We start from the raw sequence: 26,703 nt of genomic DNA, 5'->3' as shown, positions 1-26,703 counted from the left end.
TTGTCCATTTGATTTTGTGTTTAATAAACCACCCTCACACCTGTACAAGTGCCTGCGTTTGGATCCTCCTTCATCTCCACACGGCTCATCTCACTCGCCGTGACATTTTTAGGTAAACAGCTGCAAAAAACTTTGTTGTTTGCATAACTCAGTTACTTTTAAAAAAAAGTATATATAATTAATTGCCCAGCATTGGTCATTATTTACTGTATTTTGCAGACAGAGAGCTACAGGACTCTCTCCCAGACCACAGACTCATAATACAAGTCAGAGCTTTTTTTAAAAAGAAAGAAAGAAAGTTGTGTTTTCAAAATTGGAGTTCAAGTTATTTTTACTTCCAATAGTGTTAACATACTACACAGGTCAATGGCTAGATTTTTTTTACATTTCCATTGTAAATGGGCTAAAGCAGTTAATTAAAAGTAGTCTAACATAAATGTAAACACTGTAATTTGATTACTTTAATAAACCATGTAACTTGGATGGATTAGATGCCGGCATGACCACAGTGCACACGTCTGATGTCGCTCACAGTGGTCCAAGGGATCGCTCAGGGAGTTTGTGTGTTCGCTCAGACACGTGAAAAATTAGAGGGAACATTGCCCCAGGTACGCCACCAACCTGTTCATGTGTCTAACCGTTTTTCCCCACTCGGCGACACACCCGCCGGGGGTCAAACTCTGGAAATTGGTGATTCTGTTTTTAGACATGTGAAGCTAGAGACACCGGCAACCATAGTCAATTGTCTTCCAGGGGCCAGAGCAGGCGACATTGAAGGAAATTTAAAACTGTAAGATCATAATTCACGTCAACAGTAATGACACCTGATGTTTCAGACTTGACTTGAGCTGGTGTTTCTGTGCTAAATCTCCATTTTCCGGAAAATGTAAAATTAAAGATCATTTTTCATGAGTTAGTCGACTTTGAGCCGTGTTTTTTTCGCCGATAATTGGCAAACCTTCTGAAGTAAACCTGTGTTAGAGTAAATTGTTAAATGTTTGTCATTTTATGCTTACCATCGGTACATTGTTTAACTGTGTGAAGAAAGGAATTCTTTCTGTCCTACCCTCCCCAGATTCTCGAGGTTCTGGGTGGGGGGCGGTAGTGTTTTTATTACCGACACATCCTTATAAAGGTCTTTTTGATGTAAGCAGGAGGACACACACACACACACACACACACACACACACACACGCACACACACACACACACACACACACACACATTCTTACTTGCATACAGAAGTTCACATATATACATACAATGCCTTGTCTTAGAACCACGTGGGCGTTGCTTTGCTGTGATGTGTTTTGTGTGAACTGTTTCTCAATAAAAGGCAGCGGGAGGAGGCCGGATTTGGGGTCATTTTCGTGGTGAACAAAGACGAGGCCTCCCTTGCAAGTAATCGATCGATCGCAGGCTGTCTTCTTTTCTTTCATGATGAATAAGTCTCTAGAACTAGCGGGGCTTGTGGAAACACAGACCCAACAACACTAAGGTCAATTATGGTGTTCCACAGGGTTCAGTGCTAGGACCAACTCTGTTTACATTATACATGCTTCCCCTATGTCATTAGAAGACACAGCATAAATTTTCACTGCTATGCAGATGACACGCAGCTCTATCTATCCAAGAAGCCAGGTAACAGACAGCAATTAGTTAAACTGCAGGAATGTCTTAAAGACATAAAGACCTGGATGGCCGCTAACTTTCTGCTTCTTAATTCAGATCAAACTGAGGTTATTGTACTCGGCCCTGAAAATCTTAGAAATATGGTATCTAAGCAGATTCTTACTCTGGATGGCATTACCTTGGCCTCCAGTAATGCTGTGAGGAACCTTGGAGTCATTTTTGACCAGGACATGTCCTTCAATGCACATATTAAACAAATATGTAAGACTGCTTTCTTCCATTTGCGCAACATCTCTAAAATTAGAAATATCCTGTCTCAGAGTGACGCTGAAAAACTAGTTCATGCATTTATTACTTCCAGGCTGGACTACTGTAATTCATTATTATCAGGAAGTCCTAAAAACTCCCTGAAAAGCCTTCAGTTAATCCAAAATGCTGCAGCAAGAGTCCTGACAGGGACTAGAAAGAGAGAGCATATTTCTCCTGTATTGGCTTCCCTTCATTGGCTTCCTGTTAAATCCAGAATTGAATTCAAAATCCTGCTCCTCACATACAAGGTCTTAAATAATCAGGCCCCATCTTATCTTAATGACCTTGTAGTACCATATCACCCTATTAGGGCACTTCACTCTCGCTCTGCAGGCCTACTTGTTGTTCCTAGAGTATTTAAAAGTAGAATGGGAGGGAGAGCCTTCAGTTTTCAGGCTCCTCTTCTGTGGAACCAGCTTCCAGTTTGGATTCGGGCATATCTCTTCATACATGAAATGATTTATTTGTCTGATCTAGTCACTCACCTGTGACTGTGAGAGTCACTGATTTCTGTAGCAGCATGTGTCCATCCTTGTTGTAGACGTTGCAGGTGTAGACTCCACTGTCAGTTAGGTGGAGGTCTTTCAGGGTCAGACTGAGGTCTTTAGTTCTCAGTGGATCTTCCTTCATCTCTGTGCGACCTCTGTAAACCTGGTCCTGTTCTTCTACCTGGCTTTGGCTTTTCTGAAACACGAAGACTTTGGCGTGTTTGGAGCCTGAGTGTGTCCACTCCACTGTGACGTCCTGGGGAAGGTCAGCTGTTGTTTTAAAGGGCAGAAGGACAGTCTCCTTCGCCTGGGTCACCTCCACCATGTTCACTTCATTATCTGACAAGAGACCAGAGCAGAACATATCACATCATTCACTTTTCTTTTACTTACTGTGAACAAACAGCTGTTACACTCACCTCTGACACTGAGTCTCACTGATTTTTGTAGCAGCATATGTCCATCCTTGTTGTAGACGGTGCAGGTGTAGACTCCACTGTCAGTGAGGTGGAGGTCTTTCAGTGTCAGACTGAGGTCTCCAGTTGTCAGGGCGCCATTATTCATCTCTGTGCGACCTCTGTAATCCTGGTACTGTGAGTTAACATTTACATGTATGCACCTGTAGACTGTCACATTGTTGTGTCTCCACTTCACTGTGGTACCCCGAGGAAGGTCATGTGGTATTATAAAGGGCAGCATTACAAACTTTAACCCTTGTGTAACAACCATCTCCATCCCAACATCTGAAAGCAGAATTTCAGAGTACAGACAGACAGACAGACATGTGTGAGGTTGATCCTAAAAAATGTACTCGGCTGTGTAACCAGCAGCTCCTGTTCTCAGTGTTTGTCTGACTTGGAAATGAAATGTTGTGTGTTGATGTGTGAGGCTGCACAAACAGCTGTGCAGCTTTGATTCTTACACAGCTGGAAACAGCTGGACACACTCAGAGCTTATCTCTGTTTTGATGGTAGACTCTAGAATGCAATTGACACCCCTTTCTCAACGAGAAGTTTGGGCTCGGGTGAGCCTGAGTGTTGAAGATATCTACCTATTCGGAACCATGATAACAGGGTTCTGGCTGATCGGAGCTGGCTTGGCCCTGACTTATCGAAGAATTAAGGAAGCGGAACCGGCTGTTCAAACCCCCACAAGGCTGCCCGCTGGGACTGAAATGATGGGACGAGGCGTGAGTTTCTCGAAATGGGCTCATTGAGTGCAGCACGGATAAGATCATGGAGAACCGCACGGCTGCCGTAAATACTCAGAACAAGACCTCTGAGTGCAAACTGGATTACATCTTGGGAAGCGTACTGCGGTCATGAGTTCTCAGAACCTGCTCTTTGACCACAAGAATGACAACATCACAGAACGTAAGTTTGGATAATATAAATGGTAAATAAATGGTAAATGGCCTGTATTTATATAGCGCTTTTGTAGTCACTAAGGACCCCAAAGCGCTTTACATATCCAGTCATTCACCCATTCACACACACATTCACACACTGGTGATGGCAAGCTACGTTGTAGCCACAGCCACCCTGGGGCGCACTGACAGAGGCGAGGCTGCCGGACACTGGCGCCACCGGGCCCTCATAGGATCATAGGAAGCTCACGGCTCTCCAACGGGAGATTGAGTGACCAGTGTTGGACTGTTAGAACAGCTTTGAAATTCATATGAGTTGTTCGCACTAAAGTAAAAAGCACCATCACTTCATGCGGAGACCCCTTCGGCGCCAGCTGCGGTCTCAAGGCTGGAGCTGAACAACAACACCCCGATAACGACTGTGTTTAGACTATTCTTCCCATTCTATGCAAGGCCACCTGGGTTGGCTGGAAGACTGTTTACTTAGCCTGGCAGGGCGAAGGACACTGTCTCAGCTGAACTCTGGACACACACACGCACACAGACATATATACACATGCAGATATACACTCATCCCCCCTCCAAACGCCTTCGACACTTATTCCCCTCCGATGCTGACAGTGGATCATGGAGACCAGCGCATAGGCTGCAGGCCCGGATGTACTGTCTACATCGGCTGTCTCTCACCCTTTACCCATCCCTGTTGCTTGTCATGTGTTTCTTTGGTGTATTAAGAGTTTTTTCATGTGCTATGTGCAGAGGTGTTTTTTTCTGTTCTCAAACTGATCTCCCTGTTGGAGCTCAGTCTGGGGGGAGTTATTTTTTTCTCCTTATCTTTCCTCATGTTGTGCTTTTTCCATGTTATACCCCTCTGACCTGTCTTCCCCATGTGATGTTTGTGTACTGTATGTTTGGTCGGAGGGTAAGATGGCGCCGCCATTGTAGGTCGGCAGCCTTAACATGAAATTTCCCCTTGTGGGACTAATAAAGGTACATCAAATCAAATCAAAATACATCACATTTCCATGATGCATTAGCAGCTGTTTGACTGAATTCTTACTGACACCGTGGACAGACAGCTATTACACTCACCTCTGACACTGAGTCTCACTGATTTCTGGAGCAGAGTGTGTCCATCCTTGTTGTAGACGGTGCAGGTGTAGACTCCACTGTCAGTGAGGCGGAGGTGTTTCAGGGTCAGACTGAGGTCTTTAGCTCTCAGTGGATCTTCATTCATCTCTGTGCGACCTCTGTAAACCTGGTCCTGTTTATCTGGCTGATTGTTTCCAGTCTCATACACGTGGACCTCCATGTGCTTGGGTTCAGTGAGTCTCCACTCCACTGTGACATCCTGAGGAAGGTCAGCTGTGGTTTTAAAGGGTAGAAGGACAGACTCCTCCCCCTGTGTCACAATGTGCTTCTCCACTGGGTAATCAGAGAGGAGAACACAGGAGAACATGAGATTAACAGACATCAGTGAGGTTGATCCTCCATCATGTCCTCTGCTATGTAACCAGCAGCTCCTGTTCTCAGTGTTTCTCTGACTTGGAGCTGAACTGTTGTGTGTTGATGTGTGAGGCTGCACAAACAGCTGTGCTGCTTTTATTCTCACACAGCTGGAAAGAGCTGGACACACTCACAGGTTTACACATCTGGGATTCACACTGTGGACAAATAGCTTTTACACTCACCTGTGACACAGAGAGCCACTGATTTCTGTAGCAGAGTGTGTCTACCCTTGCCATAGACGGTGCAGGTGTAGACTCCACTGTCAGTGAGGTGGGGATATTTCAGGGTCAGACTGAGGTCTTTAGTTCTCAGTGGATCTTCATTCATCTCTGTGCGTCCGATGTAACCCTGATGCTGTTTACCTAGCTGATTTTTTCCACTCTTATACACGTGGACCTTCATTTTTTCGTAATTCCACTCCACTTTGACGTCCTGACGAAGGTCAGCTGTGATCCTAAAGGGCAGCTGGACAGACTCTGTCCCCTCTGTCACCATCGCCTTCTCGTACTCTGAGAGGAGAACATGAGATGTCAATCAGATATCAGTGTGTTCAAGTATGAGGCTGCACAAACAGCCACACAGCTGAAAACAGCTGGACACACAAGATTATACAAGTCTGATTCAGACTTTGGACAAACAGCTGTTAAATTCACCTCTGACACTGAGAATCACTGATTTCTGTAGCAGCTTGTTTCCATCCTTGTTGTAGACGGTGCAGGTGTAGGCTCCACTGTCAGTGAGGTGGAGGTGTTTCAGGGTCAGACTGAGGTCTTTAGTTCTCAGTGGATCTTCATCCATCTCTGTGCGACCTCTGTAACCCTGGTCCTGTTTATCTGGCTGATTGTTTCCAGTCTCATACACGTGGACCTTCATGTTGTTGTGTGTCCACTCCACTGTGATGTCCCGAGGAAGGTCAGCTGGGAATTTAAAGGGCAGCAGGACAGACTCCTCCCCATTTGTCACCTCCACTGCCTCCACTTTGTTGACTGAGAAGAAACCAGAGTAAAACATGAACACAGACAGACAGACATGAGTGAGGTTCATCCTCCATCATAACCAGCAGCTCTTCATCCTGTTTTCAGTCACTGTGGACAAACAGCTGTTACACTCACCTCTGACACTGAGAATCACTGATTTCTGTAGCAGGATGGCTCTGTATGTGTTGTAGATGTTGCAGGTGTAGACTCCACTGTCAGTAGGGTGGAGGTGTTTCAGGGTCAGACTGAGGTCTTTAGTTCTCAGTGGATCTTCATCCATCTCTGTGCGACCTCTGTAATCCTGGTCCTGTTTATCTGGCTGATTGTTTCCACTCTCATACAGGTGGACCTTCATGTGCTTGGGTTCAGTGAGTCTCCACTCCACTGTGACATCCTGAGGAAGGTCAGCTGTGGTTTTAAAGGGCAGCAGGACAGACTTCTGCCACTTTGGCACCTCCACCACCTCTGGCTGAGGAACTGACAGGCACAACATAAAGTGTACAGACAGACAGACATCAGTGAGTGTGATCCTCCATCACGTCCTCTGTTGTGTAACCAGTAGATCTTCATCCTGTTTTCAGTGTTTCCTGTTTTATTTAGAGGCTATTTTGGACTTCAAAATAATGAATCAAAGATCACTGCTTTGGACAGCAGTGACCTGATCACGTGCAGCCCCCCCACACACACACAGATTGCTGTCTGAGGTGGACCGAACAGACAGAATGTGAGTTGCTGACATTTATCCAGCCTCAGATGATGTGAGAGAGAAGCAGGTGATGATGTCAGTCTGCTCCAGGACACAGCACCACACAGAACCTTCATCATAGGTCCAGGTAAAACACAAATATTCTGTTTAATTATTCACAGATTTCTGTAAGAGCGTATGTAGGCTGCCATGACAGACCACTACTGTCCGGTTTTATACGTCCGATTACTCAAAGCGAGAGCCAGTGTTCAGTCGCTGCTACCAACAAAATCAGTTACTTTGTTATTACATCCATACAACATTAATTGTAAATAAGGTCAGCACGTTGTTAAAGCAGGCCAGGCCATAGAAGGCGTCATGAGTTTCGTAATTAGCGGCTTTACCTGTTCGAGAATGAGCTTGGGTTCAATGTGTGCTGTTGTCGGCTGCCACAATAATTCAAGCAAACCTTTTGCCTTGAGCATCAACAACTTAGAAAGGCCTGTCCATGCCCACCGCCCTATGCACTGCACTCTGCTGCGGAAGGAGGATCAGAAACTAGCGTGGTTGGCAGCTTTAAGACTCCAACACCCTCCAAAGAGAGTTTATGTTTGCTCCTTTCATTTTATTGATAAAAAGCCCACAGAGCTACACCCCGACCCAGAGCTTTATCTGGGCTATGACCGACCCCCACCGAAGAAAAGAAGAAAGCTCAATCAGACCACTTTGAGTGTGACAGCTTCCAGTAACACGAACAAAAACACAGAATTTGTACACGGTAAGTGAAAGTGTAAATGTGGTTTGCCACCGTTTTACATATTAATCATGCAATTCTTTACTTTTACTAAATAGCCTGTGGTGAATGGCATTAGTATTAGCACTAGCTGGGTATTAGCAGCAAAGTCTCAATTTTAGAGAAAGCTTAAGCTCGTGGTTAGTAATTAACGCCAGCCGATTCTGCCAAAGCTATTTATGGCTTCATTTAATTGTCGCAGAGAGATTAGCTCCAAGGGCTGTAAAAGTCTCAGGTTTGTGTTTATAAAGAACATGCTAACAGAGTTATTAGAGGCAGTTATTTTATCATTCATTTAAAGCGACTGCAGCTGCATGAAAACTCAAGTAAAAACGTTAAATGCAACCTTTGCAAAAGTACCAACATTTGTGACTTTTTCTAGAATGACAAATAAAATCCAATCACAATAATTGAAAAAAAATTGTGACAAATTTTTAGGGGATTTAGGAACATTTTATGTTGACATTTATGATTTTGCATTTGTGTGAAAGAATCTAGAATGAGAAATTTCCCTCAAAAATATAATAAAGTAAGTGACACTTTACAGTTTCTCTTATGCTAACAGTGTGAGTGTACATTTGACCATATTTTTGTCTTATTCAAACTCCACAGTGTTACCTTCAGTCGACTTAGCCCAGGCCATCATCTCCACACACACACACACATACACACACATACACACACACACATACACACACACACACACACACACACACACACACACACACACACACACACACACACACACACACACACAGATATGATGTTTTGTCTCTGCTGGTTTATGAACACCAATCTCTTCAGCTGCTGATTGGTGGGATGATCCTTCACAGCAAGATCATCAATACTGCAACAGGTCTCGCAGAAAAGATGTGCAGGATAAGATGAATCAGTGTGATGAAGTTGCATATTTCATTCTTCAAAATGATGCAGACGCATTGCTGTAAGTAGTAATATACCTATAGCTTTTTTAAATTTATACAACTGTATATCAAAAAATATTCAAACTGTTTTCTCTTCTAAACAAAAGCCTGATTTTTAGGAACTTGGCACACTGGGACACCCCACGCGGCACTTACACAAGGTTTGTATTTCTTCTTCTCACACAAAACAGCTTGTGCCTCATTGTTTAGAAGCAATCTTACCTGTTTCACACATAGTAACATTTAAATGTGTATTTCTCATTCTTTCTACAGGATCACAAAGCTATATAGGGCAAACAACACCTCTAACTAAGGAGTGCAGGATGACGTCGGCATCAACCATGACGAACAGCCAGAACATCGCCCAAGCCACAGAAGCTCTAGGTACGTGTACAGGTGTATGTACCCGAAGCCCCTCATCGTAAAAAGCAACGCTGTAAAAACGTCGTAGATGGGTCTAAATTTAAGTTAGAATAGCAAGGCAGTAATAGGTATGTGTATACCGTTAAATATAACAGCGGAGCAGTTATACTTCGCGTAGATTGTGGTGAGGGAGTGTTTGGGGGGAGTCACAAGTCATGTTTGCGCTGTCTTGGACAATGTAGTCATCCCAGAGATGCTGTATGTTTCCCAGTGGAACAGTCCAACAGGCCCTGAGCTTTACAACGCGAGGCTGATCGTTTTAACCGTAGACCCGATGACTTTATTATTCTCAGGGTATGTGATGACAGGGAAAGTCTTGTTGGTGCCAGAGGGGTTGAAAACTGGAGGTTAAATCCTTACCCTCTGAGCATAGAAGAGCCACACTACATGGTTTAAGGATATGGTTTTATACAGTGGCATAAATGTGTGTGTGTGTGTGTGTGTGTGTGTGTGTGTGTGTGTGTGTGTGTGTGTGTGTGTGTATCTATGCAACAAAATATAACATTTTTATTGTTCCCATTTTCAGAGCGAGACATGCAAGCGTGGGACCTCTCAGACTCCCCACCGCCTGCGCTGCTAATCCAGACCCCACCACCTCCTCCCCCCTCTCCTCAGCTGCTGCAGGATCCTACAGGATCGGGTCTGTGTGAGGAAACCATTATCGACATCAAGCTTACAACCCATCACCTGGTGATGTTGGCATTAAACGCCTTTCTACAGGAAACATGCTACGGATGTCGAACAGCTCAACTCAGTCAGGTGCAACACAGTTGTTCGAACTGCCCGAGTATTACTTTGACACCTACTACGACGATGTGATGCTGAGGCTCAAGACATTCCGATTCATCCCTGCCATTCGCCTGTTTGTACGCTCGTACACAGTCGATGGGACTAAAACACAATTCAGCAGAATTGCAGAACACACCATGACTGAACTGAGATCATCACAACATATAGTATGCGCAATTAACGACAATATTGCACAGCTGCTAGAAGCAAGTCGTTATGCCCGTCGTGTTAAACCAGCCACGCTTCGCATGATTGGTAACTACTGGGCTGGGAGACACCTGGTTTAATGTATGTTGTTCAGTATTCATTGTCTGTGTGAATGAAATAAAAAGACATGTCAACACCGACACCTTAGTCATTTGGCGGTCGACTTTGCTTATACAATAGAGAAAAGCAACAATACAGCGTGTTTCTCTGCTCCAAGACATCGGCGGGCCTTTCACACGGTAAGCATGTCTGTTATACCCAGCGCCAGTGGCGTCGTTAGGCCTATTTTAGGGGTGCTGAAGCCTCCCTAAAATATTCTTAAGCCCCCCTAAATAATTTGGTGTTTTTTTTTTTTTTTTGTAACTTATTCGATTTTTTTTAACAGAACTTGTAGACAAATTCATTAAACTCATATTCCAGCATCTTTATAAAGAAATAATAATATAAACCTGTCGCTATTCACATAAATATGATCATAACTCGGTTGGTCCCTTTCACTTTACATTGTTAAGGTAGCGCCAGTGCTTCGTTATCCAATCCGTTCCAGTTGTTCACAGGGGACGTCCACATTGCTGAAAATCCAGTCCTCGTTTTCACTGCTACTTTACACTCCGCTGTATACACCTGCGGACACACTAGCGTACATGCTGCAAACTGCAAAAAAAACATGGATATACGCAAAAAAGTAAGTCTTCATCACTGGCTGGTAGTAACAGTTAGTTAGCTCCAGCTAACAGCAGAGAGTCCCATGTAATTAATGAACCAGGTGCTCCCATTTTGATAAATAAAAACCTGGCTAGCGCACTAAGTTAAATTGTTAGCATACTGTTAATTTCTGTCACTCGTTTTAGCTCTGAAAAATCGAGCTGAGCTCATTCAGGTATGGTTATCATCAGTGGAAATAATAATAATCACTTCTCCATCCCTATTAACCTGTAGGAGTCAGGGCAGAGGAGCACAGAGAGTGAGAGGGGAGAGACCTCTGCTGGAGAGGTGAGTCAAAGATTTCACAGGATGGAGTCATTTGTGATGCAGACAGTCTGATTAGAATTTTATGGAACTCAATATGGTTATGAAATATGAAACATTTCAGTCACGGTACAACATATAAGACCTGTTTAACTTGAGCTTTTATTTAGGAGAGTCAAGGTTAGAAAGTGGAGAGAGCAAAGATATATATAAGTCAAATTAGCCTGACTCACATATTTTTGAGGGTTCTATTTTAATATTACTTCAATTCAAGTGATTTAGTAATATTTTTTAGGGCTTTAAATTGCAACCATTTTAGTCACTTGCATGCTCAAAATGTAATGTTTGTAACTTCAAAATATTTGGGAGTAACAAATTACTGTGGCATGTGAGCAGAAGTCATGATATTAGCAATTTACATTACAATTCAGTATGTTTTAATGTATCTTGAAGGGGCAGGCAGAAGGAGAGGCTGAGAGAGAAGGTCAACAGGCAAGTTCAAGTCAGAGAGACAGAGGAGCTGAGGCAAATGGATTGAGAGGCAGAGGAAGATCAAGTTATTACAGAGAGAGGAGAGCAAACAGGCCAAGAGAGGGAAAATGATGAAGCAGCTGCAGCAACTCATTCTACTACAGGGTTTGATTTGGGTGACAAAGACACAGGGCCCAGACAGGTAAAGCTGAAGAGCTATTCACATGATACTTTTGGTACACAGAAGCAAGCATTTAACCACAGCTGGTTTGAAAAGCACAACTGGTTAGAATATTCAGTCAACCAGAATGCAGCTTTCTGCTTCCCATGTAGTGTTTGGCAAAAACATCAAACATGATAGTTTGGTCAGTGATGAAGGTGAAGACAGCCCAAACGGAGCTTTTGAAGGAGTTCGATCCTTTTCTTCAAAAACATAACCCCCCATCAAATGCACAGAATTTCTTGTCAACATCCCAGAATGACACGATTGACTGTTGTGCCCAGGAAGTTACTAGTGTCATTGTATCTGAAATGACAAAGTCTAAAGTCTATACCATCATGGCAGATAAGGCAAGGGATGAAAAGGCAGAGCAGTTAGCTGTTTGTGTCAGGTACGTGTCAGAGGGGGCAGTGAAGGAGCGTTTCCTTGCACTAGCAGAGATAAAATCATTTGATGCCCAGTCCATTGCAAATGAGATTCAGCAGCAGATCCAAAACTATGGTCTTGCAGAACTTAAGTGTGTAGCACAAACATATGATGGTGCAGCCGTTATGAGTGGCTCCACTGGAGGTGTACAAGCACATTTTAGAAGGCTCCATCCTGAGGCTATCTATGTGCATTTGTATACTCATCAACTCAACCTGGTTTTGTGCAATACTTGCAAGGCTGTCCCAGAGGCTGTGGAGCTTTTCAGCTTGTTGGAGTGTGTGCTTTCTTCAGCACCTCCCTAGTCAATCATCATAAGTTCATAAAGACTCAGGCAAAGCTTGGATTGACAAAAACTGAGCTTGTGCAACTTTCAAACACTTACTGGGCATGTCAGTTGCGATCAATCAGTGCAGTTCTTGAGACATTGCCTGCCATTTTGGAGTGCCTATCTGCAATTGGATCCTCCATAGCTGTTGGTCCCAGAGCAAAGCTCTACAAGTTCTCAGCAGTCTATGCACTACTGATGTTTCAGTTGATTCTGTCTGTAACTGAAGGACTCCACAAATTCCTGCAGAAAGAGACTTTAGACCTGGCAGAAGCTTTTATCTGCAAACAAGCTGTGTGTGACACACTTAAGGGCAAACACTCAGATGCATTTGGCTGCGTTAAACAATGGGTCAGAAAATACTTCACAGACTTGCAGTCATGTCTATTGAAAAAGACACGCTTCAGCGTCTGAGTCACAACATAGTGATTGACCGATTTGCCACTCTTAAAACCAGACGCCACTCTTTGATGCTTCCACCCACCAAGTAACTGGTGTATGCAGCCATAAAAATTATGTATTTTTTAATTTTCAGTTTTTTTCTTGTTATTGATGCAGCAAACATATTTCCTCTGTTTTCTTGTTGTACTGTATTATAAAACAGATGGAAATAAAGCAATAGATCAGTCGGTGGCCTAGGATGTTTAATCGGTCCAAAAAAGTGGTAAAGCAATTTCTCAGTCTTTTTCTATTTGTGAAATTTTGTGCTCATTCACTACATTCGTTCGTATTGTGTGCATCTCTTGGGGGCTAAGCCCCCCCTGTCCTTAAATCCTAGTGACGCCCCTGCCCAGCGCATAAATGTCTGTATGTCAGTGCTGATTATACAAACACTGTTTAAAATGTGACACATATGTTGTCCGAAAACAAATCCTCTAAATTTGCAAAGTTACTGATTTAAAAATATATTTTCGAATTTTTAGTTGCATGACAAACATACGATAGACTCTTGAGCGTATTTATTTATATAGCTACATTCACAATGGTAGAGACGTGCTAAATAAAAGAGTGTCCTTAAGCTATTGTTGCTCATACTTACAGATTTCCATAGCTACTTCTTTACTATGTCAGTAAACTTTTTGACAAGGAAGGCGTTGTAGATTTAAAGAAACATCCTAATTGAAGCAAAGGCAAAAAATCGGAATGAATTTTATGTGACTGTTCATATTAAAGCCAACAACAAGTGAAAATCCAAAACCGACACCAATCCTTTGTATTAATGATCCCCCTCTCTCTCTCTCTCTCTCTCTCTCTCTCTGGGTGTGTGTGTGTGTGTGTGAGTGTGAGTGTGTGTGCCCTCACAGAAGGAAGGTTACAGCAGGAGCTTTTTCAAACGCGTTTCCAATCATTTTTTACAAGAAGTGTAGCTCATACAATGGTATAAATGTATTATTTGCGATACTTTATAAATATGAAACTCTAAAGATTTTGAGTTCATGCACATTGTGAAACAAGAATCTAAATATTTTGTGTCACAATGATTTCTATAAAAGCATGTTGTTTATGGGCATAATGTGACAAATCTTTTGTGGCCCTATTAATGATCAATGGTGATTGAAGAGGAAGCTTGAACCCTGGCTCCGGACATTTTCATGACAAGTGACAGCGCAGACATCTACTAATGAGAGAACACTGTGATATGAAGCATCGTTAAAGTGTCACTTCAGTAATGTTTTTAATAGATGTCTTTAAAACACTAAACTCTATTTTCTGGGGCTTTATTTTAAGTTTACAGAATATAAACTGTAAATGTGGTAAGACGACGAGTTTTACTTCTCACTGTCCGTGTTATGTGTATCTATTTATCATGTATGCTACTTTGCTCTGTGGACTGTAAAATGTTTCATTGTGTTCATAAAATAAACCAAACTTTCGCCGTCTGCATCTTTTACTGTTTTTCTGCTTTTGTTCACACCAAGTTTGACAAACCCACAGACATCCAGAGTTAACTCGCTAACAATGTGGAGCAATCTCAGTGTAGTTAGCTGCTTTTACCCGAAACACAACCAACTGAGAGAAACGCTTGTAGTCCTCACTTTGGTCATTTGAACGCTGAAGGAGATTTGTTCCATAGACACCTTATACTAGTGTTTCCTGCACTTAATCCATCACTACTATGTTCTATTTAAATCCAGATTCCTTTTATAGTTTGCAGTGAAATTTCTTAAACCGTTGCTTAATGTGACAGAAGTACACGTCACTCTTTACTAACACATTTGTAGATAAGTTATTGCTGAACCACACAGCTAGCAGGCTCACACACTCTTTAGGTTTTTGAAGGTTTGTGTGTAATAGTTTAGTCTATCAAACCTTATCCTTTTCTCCCAGTATCACAACAGTCTGACTCCCAAAGTACGGATCAGTAAACAACCAATGATTCTAAAGCCAGAACAGAAAGATACAGTTGGAAGATGCATGATTGCGTTTTTATGAAGCGTAGTAAAACTGGCCCCTCTTCTTCTTCTCTGTGTTGTTGTTGTTCTCGTGTGTGTGTGTGTGTGTGTGTGTGTGTGTGTGTGTGTGTGTGTGCCTTAGAAGTCAAATAATACATTAGCCACACTTAAAAAAACAAAAAAACATTTGAATTTCATTTAGAACTGAGATTCTAAGTTGTAAGCAGAAATCTTATGCCCAGCCACAAACATGTTTCCCCACTTTCACAATGCTGAGGTGTCAAATCCACAACCCCCAACAAATGGTTTGTTACACGCGGGTGTGAAGGGCAAGCTTTACTCCCACAGCCTCACACACAGTAGATTTTTAAAGTTTTTGGGTACAGTGGTTTAGCCACAGATGTGACTTATACTTTTGATAAAGACCACTCCACCTGTTTATTTCTTAAGAAATTAAGCTCTTATTTATAAATGTCTACACAATAATAGACACCGTGTGCTCTGTGACATTATAGTCTTCTACTGCTGCTTCCATTGGTTTGCATTTTAAACTCCCAACCTTTCAGGTTGTTATGAATGACTTATATTTCTAACATTTTGTGATATAAAAGTGAACCATGTGGGGTTTTTTAATTTTCTGTGTGATGGAATGACTTAAGACGCAAGTTATTTAAACAATTCTAAATGACAGTGTGATGGTCATAGTACTTAGTGTGGGCCAAATATGTTAAGGATAATGTTTATCAATGTAAAATTGCAAAGAACCTTTGAATAGATTATAACATTTTGTAAACAGTTACCTCAGAACCTGTACTGTCAGCCCTATGTATGTAAGGTAAAACTTTCCACAGTACTTCCACTTAAGTAACTAAACACATAAAGTCACCCTTTACCAATAATCCACTGCTCCTTGAAAAAAGTAGCACAAACAGACAACTGACTCAGCAATGATGAGTAGAGCTATCCCGAGGCCGAGACTCAAGCAGAAGAAAATTAAAAGTTTTGGTTTTTGCGGCTCGAAAAATTAAAGAAAGTATGTTTAATAATTCAACAAGACCTACACTTTCAACACACGTACATTCAAATTTTGGATCAGACTAACATCGATGTTGTTCAATAGTTTTTATCCGTTCAAAAAAGCCATTTTACGGCTTTAATGTTTCCAGCTGATAAGGAGAATGAGTGCATTTCATCAAATGGGCGTCCAAAGGCTTTAAACATCCGCTTTGTCTGTAAAGACAGTATCAAACTACAGAGCATTGTTTTTACTAAAATTCAACATTTTCAGATGAAAATTTGGCTGCTTTTTTCACTGTAACACCCCCTCAATGCCATTTTTAGGATATTCTCGGTGATCCCATTTTTATCACATTTATGCTTTTGGGACTGAGGGTATCTAATACGTACGTCGTCACAGTGTATTGTACTACCAGCTGTGAGGGCTCTGCTTTTGCTTTGAGCAGACTGTTTTTTATTTTGTCTCCTGAGTGTGTGTTTTTCAAATGAGATCCTCCTCCTCAGTTTGATTTTGTTACCACAAACTTTGCGTGAAGTTCACAACAGAGGTAAAGAGATTTAAACACCCCAGTTTGAGGAGGCAGGGGTTGGACCAGCTGCGCAGGGCAGGTGAAACAGAGAGTGTCAGGGGAGATGTGCAACAGAAGCAGAGGAAACATTTTACAAGATGATAAATGGCACATTTAGGTGATTAAGGATTTGTTGACAAGATTAAAAGACACGGCAGTCAGAGTTCAACAACATTACAGTTTGATTAAATAAAAAGTTTTAAACTACACAAGGTTCATTTTCTCCTCTGATAGTAATCATATTAAACATGTCAAGAAAGAAAGAGTACAAAGAAAAATAGTAAATGTGTGTCTAATTCAACTCTTCCTGTGAACCTTATATGGTGAACCTTATATGGTGATGGCCAGAGGGGCCGATGGCGCGATATGGCAGCCTAGCCTCTGTCAGCCTGCCCCAGGGCGGCTGTGGCTACAACAGTAGCTTGCCGCCACCTGTGTGTGAATGTGAGAGTGAATGAATAGTGGCATTGTAAAGCAAGTGTAGCGTTTAACACCGTTGGCCATAACATTTTATTACAGCTATTATTAAATGGAGAGGCCTCTTCACACACCGAGGTTAATTATGAAGCTCCACAGGCTTCTGTGCAAAGACCAGTTCTGTTTACATTATACGTGCTTTAGAAGACATAGCGTACATTTTTACTGCTATGCATATGATACCCACTTTTATTGGTTAAACTGCCGGGATGTCTTAGACACATAATGAGCTTTAATTTTCTGCTTCTAAGTTCAGATAAAACTGAGGTTATCGTAACGGGGCGTAAAAATCTTAGAAACACTGTCTAACAAAATCCTTACTCTGGACGGCATTGCCTCGAGTAGTCTGTTGTAGTCATTTGGCGCATTATAAGTAAAACTGAAGCACACAATCCCATAGCACAACATCAACATTTATTTATATACAAAAATAAAAATGCTTAAAAGATGCTTAAAAGTCTACAAAATACTTTCATAAATTGTTCCTATAAGCATGGCTCCTAAAGTAGACAAGATACTGAGAATATGTGCTGCTCTAGTGAACTTAAGAGAGGATGTCATCCGTGATATACAATAATTGTGTATGTTATGAACAAGTGTGGACTCAGGGATATTATGATGGTTACTCAGGATATCAAGTTGTGTAGTGTAATGTAATTATTTAAGGTTATATAAGGTTTCAATTTGATGTACATATATGTAGAGAGTAAATAATTCCAGGTCTCCTTTTTTTATCTTCTGTTATAGAAGAAAGGTTATGTGATACAGTATAAAAAAAAAACACCCAGCATGCCCCTACGGGCGGTTTATCCTTCAAGCTCGGGTCCTCTACCAGAGGCCTGGGAGCTTGAGGGTCCTGCTGTAACAACCCTTTTGGGTTATAGCACCACTAGGGGGGGTTACCCTACTATTGTAGTAGTTGTGGGAGTCTCCTAGTGGGTGGTTGTTGTTAGCGGCAGCCATTTTCATGCTGTTCACGTTCTTTCCTCTAAAAGAAACCTTACTGTTGTGACCAACTGGCGACGGCAACTACCGATCCCCACACATGTATGTACGGACAGAGTAGAGCCGTGGAGACCTGGCTTGTATGGACAGCACCAGGGCCCAACATGGTTCACGCCTACTGGCTGAAGAAGCTGACTGCACTCCACGAGCGTCTGGCAGCACAAATGAACCAGCTGCTAGTTAACGAGAGACACCTGGAATGGCTAACCGAAGGTCGGACGTTCCTGATCCCCAAGGACCCCAAGAAGGGACCGGTCCCATCCAACTACCGACCAATAACCTGCCTCAGTACTACATGGAAGCTCCTGTCAGGCATCATATCGGCTAAGATGAACAGGCACATGGGTCAATACATGAGCGGGGCACAGAAAGGGATTGGCAAGAATACCAGAGGCGCAAAACACCAGCTACTGGTAGACAGAACAGTCAGCCGAGACTGCAAGACCAGGCTGACCAACCTGTGCTGTGCCTGGATTGATTACAAGAAGGCCTATGACTCAATGCCCCACAGCTGGATACTGGAATGCCTAGAATTGTACAAGATCAACAGGACCCTAAGAGCCTTCATCAGGAACTCAATGGGGATGTGGCGTACAACACTAGAGGCCAACTCCAAGCCCATAGCACAAGTCACCATCAAGTGCGGGATCTACCAAGGAGATGCTCTGTCTCCACTGCTGTTCTGCATAGGCCTTAACCCCCTCAGTGAGATCATTAACAAGACTGGCTACGGATACTGACTACGAAACGGAGCGGTTGTCAGCCACCTCCTGTACATGGATGACATCAAGCTGTATGCCAAGAGTGAACGAGACATCAATTCACTGATACACACTACCAGGATATACAGCAATGACATTGGAATGTCGTTCGGACTGGAGAAGTGTAGTCAGATGGTAACAAAGAGAGGGAAGGTAGTCCGAACTGAGGGGATTGAACTACCAGAAGGCAACATTGCAGACATAGAGGACAGTTACAAGTACCTGGGGATCCCGCAGGCGAATGGGAACCATGAAGAGGCCGCTAGGAAAGCTGCAACCACCAAGTACCTGCAGAGGGTCAGGCAAGTCCTGAGGAGTCAGCTGAACGGTAAGAACAAGATCCGGGCCATCAACACCTACGCCCTGCCCGTGATCAGGTAACCTGCTGGGGTAATAGGCTGGCCAAAGGAGGAGATAGAAGCCACTGACATAAAGACAAGAAAGCTCCTTACCATGCATGGAGGGTTTCACCCCAAGTCCAGCACCCTGAGGCTGTACGCTAAGCGGAAGGGAGGGGGCCGGGGACTGGTGAGTGTCAGCACCACAGTCCAGGATGAGACAAGAAACATCCATGAATACATCACGAAGATGGCCCCAACTGACAGCGTGCTCAGTGAATACCTCAGGCAGCAGAAACCCAAGAAAGAGGAGGAAGGCGAGGAACCATCATGGAAGGACAGGCCCCTGCACGGTATGTACCACCGGCAGATAGAGGAGGTGGCTGATATCCAGAAATCCTACCAGTGGCTGGACGAAGCTGGACTGAAAGACAGCACAGAGGCACTAATCATGGCAGCACAAGAACAAGCTCTGAGTACAAGATCCATAGAGGCTGGGGTCTATCACACCAGGCAAGACCCCAGGTGCAGGCTGTGTAAAGATGCCCGAGAGACAATCCAGCACATAACAGCAGGGTGCAAGATGCTAGCAGGCAAGGCATACATGGAACGCCATAACCAAGTGGCCGGCATAGTGTACAGGAACATCTGTGCCGAGTATAACCTGGAAGTCCCGAGGTCAAAATGGGAGATGCCCCCAAGGGTGATGGAGAATGACCGAGCAAAGATCCTGTGGGACTTCCAGATGCAGACGGACAAAATGGTGGTGGCTAACCAACCGGACATAGTGGTGGCAGACAAACAGAAGAAGACGGCTGTAGTGATCGATGTAGCGGTTCCGAATGACAGCAATATCAGGAAGAAGGAACACGAGAAGCTGGAGAAATACCAAGGGCTCAGAGAAGAGCTCGAGAGGATGTGGAGGGTGAAGGTGACGGTGGTCCCCGTGGTAATCGGAGCACTAGGTGCGGTGACTCCCAAGCTAGGCGAGTGGCTCCAGCAGATCCCGGGAACAACATCGGAGATCTCTGTCCAGAAGAGCGCAGTCCTGGAAAGAGCTAAGATACTGCGCAGGACCCTCAAGCTCCCAGGCCTCTGGTAGAGGACCCGAGCTTGAAGGATAAACCGCCCGCAGGGCCGTGCTGGGTGTTTTTTATATATATATATATATATTAGGGATGCACCGATATTGGTATCGGGTATCGGGGCAGATACTGTAAAATGTGTGTCTACTCATCCTCGTAAAAGTTAACCGCAGGGTGATTTAAAGAAATCCCCTGTCAGATACCATGAACCGGCACTAACTTATTTCATTAATCAGACGGTAGCTTGTCATTTCTGTTGTAAATTTTTTAGATTGGCCACTATGGGGACATCCCGCGCTAAACAGGCACAGGGTTAGGCGAGTGAGACTGGCGGCTCCAGATAAAAAAGAGAATGACCGGGCTAAGATCCTGTGGGACTTCCAGATACAGACAGACAAAATGGTGGTGGCTAACCAACCGGACACAGTGGTGGTAGACAAATAGAAGAAGACGGCCGTAGTGATCGATCTAGCGGTTCCAAAAGTCAGCAACATCAGGAAGAAGGAACACGAGAAGCTCGAGAAATACCAAAGGCTCAGAGAAGAGGAACAACATCTGAGATCTCTGTGCAGAAGAGCGCAGACCTAGAAACAGGTAAGATAATGCGCAGGAACCTCAAGCTCCCAGGCCTCTCGTAGAGTAACTGAGCTTGAAGGATTGACCGCCCACAGGGGGGGGCAAGCGGGGATTTTTTGATTTGTTTTAATATATATATATATATATATATATATATATATATACATATATATATTTCTTGACATTTTTATTGTGTTGGAAGATTACAGAAATACACAACTATTCAACATTTAACGTTTTCCTAAAAACTCGCTAAAAAGGCTTCAGTTAATCCAAAATGCTGCAGCAAGAGTACTGACAGGGACTAGAAAGAGAGAGCAGATTTCTCCTGTTTTGGCTTCCCTTCATTGGCTCCCTGTTAAATCCAGAATTGAATTCAAAATCCTGCTCCTCACATACAAGGCCTTAAATAATCAGGCCCCATCTTATCTTAATGACCTTGTAGTACCATATCACCCTATTAGAGCACTTCACTCTCGCTCTGCAGGCCTACTAGATGTTCCTAGAGTATTTAAAAGTAGAATGGGAGGCAGAGCCTTCAGTTTTCAGGCCCCTCTTCTGTGAACCAGCTTCCAGTTTGGATTCAGGAGACAGACACTATCTCTACTTTCAAGATCAGGCTTCAAACTTTCCTTTTTGCTAAAGCATATAGTTAGGGCTGGACCAGGTGACCCTGAATCCTCCCTTAGTTATGCTGCAATAGACGTAGGCTGCCGGGGATTCCCATGATGCACTAGGTGTTTCTTCTTCACTCACTATGTGTTAATAGACCTCTCTGCATTGAATCATATCTGTTATTAATCTCTGTCTCTCTTCCACAGCATGTCTTTATCCTGTTTTCCTTCTCTTACCCCAACCAATCACAGCAGATGGCCCCGTCCCTCCCTGAGCCTGGTTCTGCCGGAGGTTTCTTCCTGTTAAAACGGAGTTTTTCCTTCCCACTGTCGCCAAAGTGCTTGCTCATAGGGGGTCATATGATTTTTGGGTTTTTCTCTGTATCTATTATTGTACGATCTACTGTACAATATAAAGCGCCTTGAGGCAACTGCTGTTGTGATTTGGCGCTGTATAAATAAAATTGAATTGAATTGATTTGAAATTTCTGCATTTGGATCATTGTAATTGATTTTGTTGTCAGTGTCATCAGTTAATACCTATAAAGGTATCTCCTAACTGGCCTTGTATTCTGAATTTTCTTTAAGTCGTTTTCTGTTATCAATTTATAGTAATCAGGTATTTGTTTTGTGTTCATTTTTGCATTCAGATTGCATTGATTTTTATATCAGTTCTGATCAGTTAACAGCTGCAGAGTTAACTGTTAATTAGTGTTGTTTTTGAGTTTCCTTTGAGCTGATTTCTGATATCAGTAAACAACTGTAGAATTAGCTGGTATTTCTATATATTGGTCACTACACGTTGATCATTATAAATCAATCTTGCCATTAGTTGTGATCAATTGAGAGCTATAGAGTTGACTGCTAATTGGTTCTGTATTCTAACCCCCCTAAATTAATCTCTGATATCATGAAACAGTTAAAAAGTGTACTGGTTCTTTTTTGTGTCTGTGTTAAAAATTCAGTTTCTATGCCATAAGTTAAACAAGATCACAGTGTCTGTGTCGATTTAATTAATTTTGTTATCAGTCAGTAATCAACTGACAGCTATAGAATCAATTGTATTTGGTTCTGATCTTTCCATTTGATCTTAAGGCTCGAAAAAAAAGCATTGTGCTGTCATCATTTCAAAATAGAGGTTGATCGTCTAAACCTTAGTAATTAGAAAAGTTGAATTTATTTTCAGTCCCAAACAATAAAAGGAAATGTAATAGTAATTAAGACCTGGGAAAAGGGGAGTCTTTATTCCTAGAAGAAAACAAAAACAGATAAACAAACTTAAAACATTTAAAAGGAAAAGGGACGGAAACTTTAACATAAATTAAACAATAAAAAGAGAATCTGAATAAAAGTATAATTGCGGACATTGCAATTTCACCATGATTAAGAGTTTGGGTCAATTAGATAAATATGTTATGGATGTTGGATGGTATAGAAGATAAGAAAGCAAGATCTACAATGGAGAAGAAATTGAACAAGAGATGGGATCAGTGCAAAAAGCAAGGCTATGTATCATCTTGTGTTGGGGGGCCACTACCATATTCCAAATATAGAAAACAAGCTAATGATGAATATGAGCAAGCACACTCAGAATGGAAGAAGGGAGGAAATCAGAAGGCTCCAAAAGGAAGGAAATGGACAAAAACATGAGCACATGATGACAACCATAAAAATGTGCTACCAGAAGATAAGAGCAAAAGGAAGACAAATAAGACTCAAAAATCCAGACTACAATCAACGCCTATTAATCAACCAAAGTCCCAGACAGAGTTTTAATTCATTTGAAAGCCTGATGCTTAGCCTTGTCCACCCCAGCTGTAAAACTCAGAAACCAGTCTTACTTGTTATCATCTATCGTCCACCTGGGCCTTACACAGAGTTTCTCTCTGATTTCTCAGACTTTTTATCTGATTTAGTGCTCAGCTCAGATAAAATAATTATTGTGGGTGATTTTAACATCCATGTAGATAGAACAGAATAATCCTTTAATTGTCCCACAAGGGGAAATTTGGTTGTGACAGCCGCCAGAAAGACACATATACAAACAAACGGAACAGAAACATACACAATTTTTCTTACATATTTACATTAAGGACAATGGTTACTAGAAACAGAGTACTGTACAGTTATTAAATTAAATAAAAATAACTACAGATAAGAGGCAAACCAGGTTGCAAATCGGATGATTAACTTATTGCAGTTACAGCGCAGATGTAAACATCTATCTTTGTTGGGAGCAGTTCTGATTGTACAGTCTGACAGCTGCAGGGAGGAAGGAGCTGCGGAAACGCTCCTTCATGCATCTAGGATGCAGCAGTCTGTCACTGAAGGAGCTCTGCAGTTCAGCAACATTTACATGCATGGGGTGGGAGACTCTGTCCATCAGAGATGTTATTTTGGCCAGAGGCCAGATGCTAAAAATGACAGCCTCAACCTGGCATTTAATCTGTTATTAGACTCAATTGGCTTCTCTCAAAATGTTAAAGAACCCACCCACCACTTTAATCACACTCTAGATCTTTCTTAAAAAACAATATGGCATAGAAACTGAACATTTAACAGTGTTTCCTGAAAACCCTCTACTGTCTGATCATTTCCTGATAACATTTACACTTACAATAAATGAGTGAGGAGGTAAAATTATTAACAAGATAATCGACCTCTGTTGGAGTAGCGTTCAGATAGCTGCTCTGCTCTATGTTGGTACAGGACATTGAAGATGATAGCAGTGGGTGGATTATATTCTTAAACTTATTTACAGCACTTTCAGAAAGACATCTACTTTGAAACTGATGGTTTCCAGTGTACGTCTCCCCACGCTGCGTGTATTCATTAAAATCAATTGATTGACTGACCTCTTTTGGACCATCATTGTTTTACTCTCGTCCTCAATTTCGGACCCTTAAACTTATTTACAGCACTTTCAGAAAGACATCTACTTTGATAAAGTCTACTCTCCACTGCTGTGTAATCAATGCAAATGTAAATGTTATCAGGAAATGATCAGACAGCAGAGGGTTTTCAGGAAACACTGTTAAATGTTCAGTTTCTATGCCATATTGTTTTTTAAGAAAGATCTAGAGTGTGATTAAAGTGGTGGGTGGGTTCTTTAACATTTTGAGAGAAGCCAATTGAGTCTAATAACAGATTAAATGCCATGTTGAGGCTGTCATTTTTAGCATCTGCATGGATGTTAAAATCACCCGCAATAATTATTTTATCTGAGCTGAGCACTAAATCAGATAAAAAGTCTGAGAAATCAGACAGAAACTCTGTGTAAGGCCCAGGTGGACGATAGATGGTGTGGAATTACAGGGATTATTTTACATAACCATCATCTTTATCATTGCATTAATTATCATTTCATCCAAGCATTTATTTAAGTTGCTGGCATTATGTTATAATTTGTATTACAGGGGTTATCATAATCACATATTAACATGTTTATTACAGGTGCAGTTACAACCACTTAAATCGTTGAGTTAAATCTATAATCTTAAAAGCTTATATGCTGAGTATAATGTTACAGTAAAATAGTAGCTGAGCAAAGGCCTGAATGTATTCAGCTTCTTGTTGCATTTGAGTTTGCCTAGTAACAGGTGACAGAAGATGGGCCAAAGAGGAGGACAAGTCCATGGGGACCTCATCACCATATTTGGAAAAGGATGCCAGAAAGGGGAACTCCTGTCTCTGTAGTTATCTCTTAAAATTGATCATTGTCTGTAGAAGAGGCAAATAATGTTCTTAAGATGCAAATTATGTTCTTGTAAACGCAAGAGGGGGCGTTACAATACCCTGATATTATAAAAGCAATCTGAAGTGTATTTTTGGGCGGGGATTTACAACTGATGGTTTCCAGTGTACGTCTCCCCACGCTGCGTGTATTCATTAAAATCAATTGTTTGACTGACCTCTTTTGGACCATCATTGTTTTACTCTCGTCCTCAATTTCGGACCCTTAAACTTATTTACAGCACTTTCAGAAAGACATCTACTTTGATAAAGTCTACTCTCCACTGCTGTGTAATCAATGCAAATGTAAATGTTATCAGGAAATGATCAGACAGCAGAGGGTTTTCAGGAAACACTGTTAAATGTTGAGTTTCTATGCCATATGTTAAAACAAGATCTAGAGTGTGATTAAAGTGGTGGGTGGGTTCTTTTACATTTTGAGAGAATCCAATTGAGTCTAATAACAGATTAAATGCCATGTTGAGGCTGTCATTTTTAGCATCTGCATGGATGTTAAAATCACCCGCAATAATTATTTTATCTGAGCTGAGCACTAAATCAGATAAAAAGTCTGAGAAATCAGACAGAAACTCTGTGTAAGGCCCAGGTGGACGATAGATGGTAACAAGTAAGACTGGTTTCTGAGTTTTACAGCTGGGTTGGACAAGGCTAAGCATCAGGCTTTCAAATGAATTAAAACTCTGTCTTGGTCTTTCGTTAACTGATAGGCTGGTGTGAAAAAATTGCTGCCACACCGCCCCCTCTGCCTGTGCTTCCCGCCCCTCCCTGAGCCTGGTTCTGCCAGAGGTTTCTTCTGGGTAAAAGAGAGTTTTTCCTTCCCACTGTGGCCAAAGTGCTCGCTCATATGGGGTCATATGATTGTTGGGTTCTCTCTGTATGTATTATTGTAGGGTCTCCCTTACAATATAAAGCGCCTTGAGGCGACTGCTGTTGTTGTTTGGCGCTATATAAATAAAATTGAATTGAATTGAAACATTGAAGTTACAAGGTGAAAACCAAAAAAACATCATCACTAAGGACTGGGCAGCCAACTACAGTACCTGGTGCTTCTACTGTGCTTAAACTCCACCCTGAACTCCCTGACTGTTTGAGTTCGTCTAAATCTGACAGCACACCTGGGGACACTGGTCATCCAAGGAAATTGAATTCAGTGATAATGGATGTCACACCTAAATGACAACCTGATGCAGAGAGAGGAAAACAACAGGATGCTGTGAACAGCGTGCAACGGAGAAGCTATCAAGAGAATGGTCTGATATGACTACCAGAGAGGATCCAGTCAAGCAAACTCAAACTGCACAGATGTCAGGCAAGGAAATCACATGGATGCTGGGGCCCTGGTGTGAGGGAGACCCCCCCCCCCTCCCCTCCTCCTCCTCCTCCTCCTCATCCCATAATCCCTTCCAAAACCTATTCCTTCTACCAGACAAGCTACAAGGAGATTCGACAATAATTCCTCCAATAACAACTCAGGAGATACCAAGAGGAGAACAGCAGACTGGAAGAAAGGAGAGGATGACTGACTCAGATTCTGAGAATCAAAAAGAAACCACCGACAATGACCATGAGGGTGAGACTGCAGCTCTCAGTCAGAAACGTG

The 26,703-nt window shown here is 42.3% G+C and overlaps 2 protein-coding genes across 2 annotated transcripts in view; both read right to left on the bottom strand.

Annotated features, from left to right (window-relative positions):
- Positions 1-26,703, bottom strand: part of LOC135933816 (protein NLRC3-like) — a 225,038-nt gene that overhangs the window by 82,669 nt on the left and 115,666 nt on the right. The gene's annotated exons all lie outside the window — the stretch shown is intronic.
- LOC134643111 (vascular endothelial growth factor receptor 1-like) overlaps positions 1-26,703 on the bottom strand; it is a 66,862-nt gene that overhangs the window by 27,794 nt on the left and 12,365 nt on the right. The window contains exons 5-10 of the mRNA XM_063495344.2: positions 6,417-6,758; positions 5,958-6,290; positions 5,487-5,813; positions 4,888-5,220; positions 2,849-3,172; positions 2,427-2,768 (exon numbers count right to left, since the gene is read on the bottom strand). Coding sequence (XP_063351414.2) covers positions 2,427-2,768; positions 2,849-3,172; positions 4,888-5,220; positions 5,487-5,813; positions 5,958-6,290; positions 6,417-6,758 — 2,001 coding nt within the window. The remainder of the gene's footprint in view (positions 1-2,426; positions 2,769-2,848; positions 3,173-4,887; positions 5,221-5,486; positions 5,814-5,957; positions 6,291-6,416; positions 6,759-26,703) is intronic.

Source organism: Pelmatolapia mariae, linkage group LG15 (genome assembly GCF_036321145.2).
Source record: "Pelmatolapia mariae isolate MD_Pm_ZW linkage group LG15, Pm_UMD_F_2, whole genome shotgun sequence".
NCBI classification, from domain to species: domain Eukaryota; kingdom Metazoa; phylum Chordata; class Actinopteri; order Cichliformes; family Cichlidae; genus Pelmatolapia; species Pelmatolapia mariae.
Note: the sequence above shows the minus strand (reverse complement) of the source record. Positions and strands in the feature narration are given on the sequence as shown.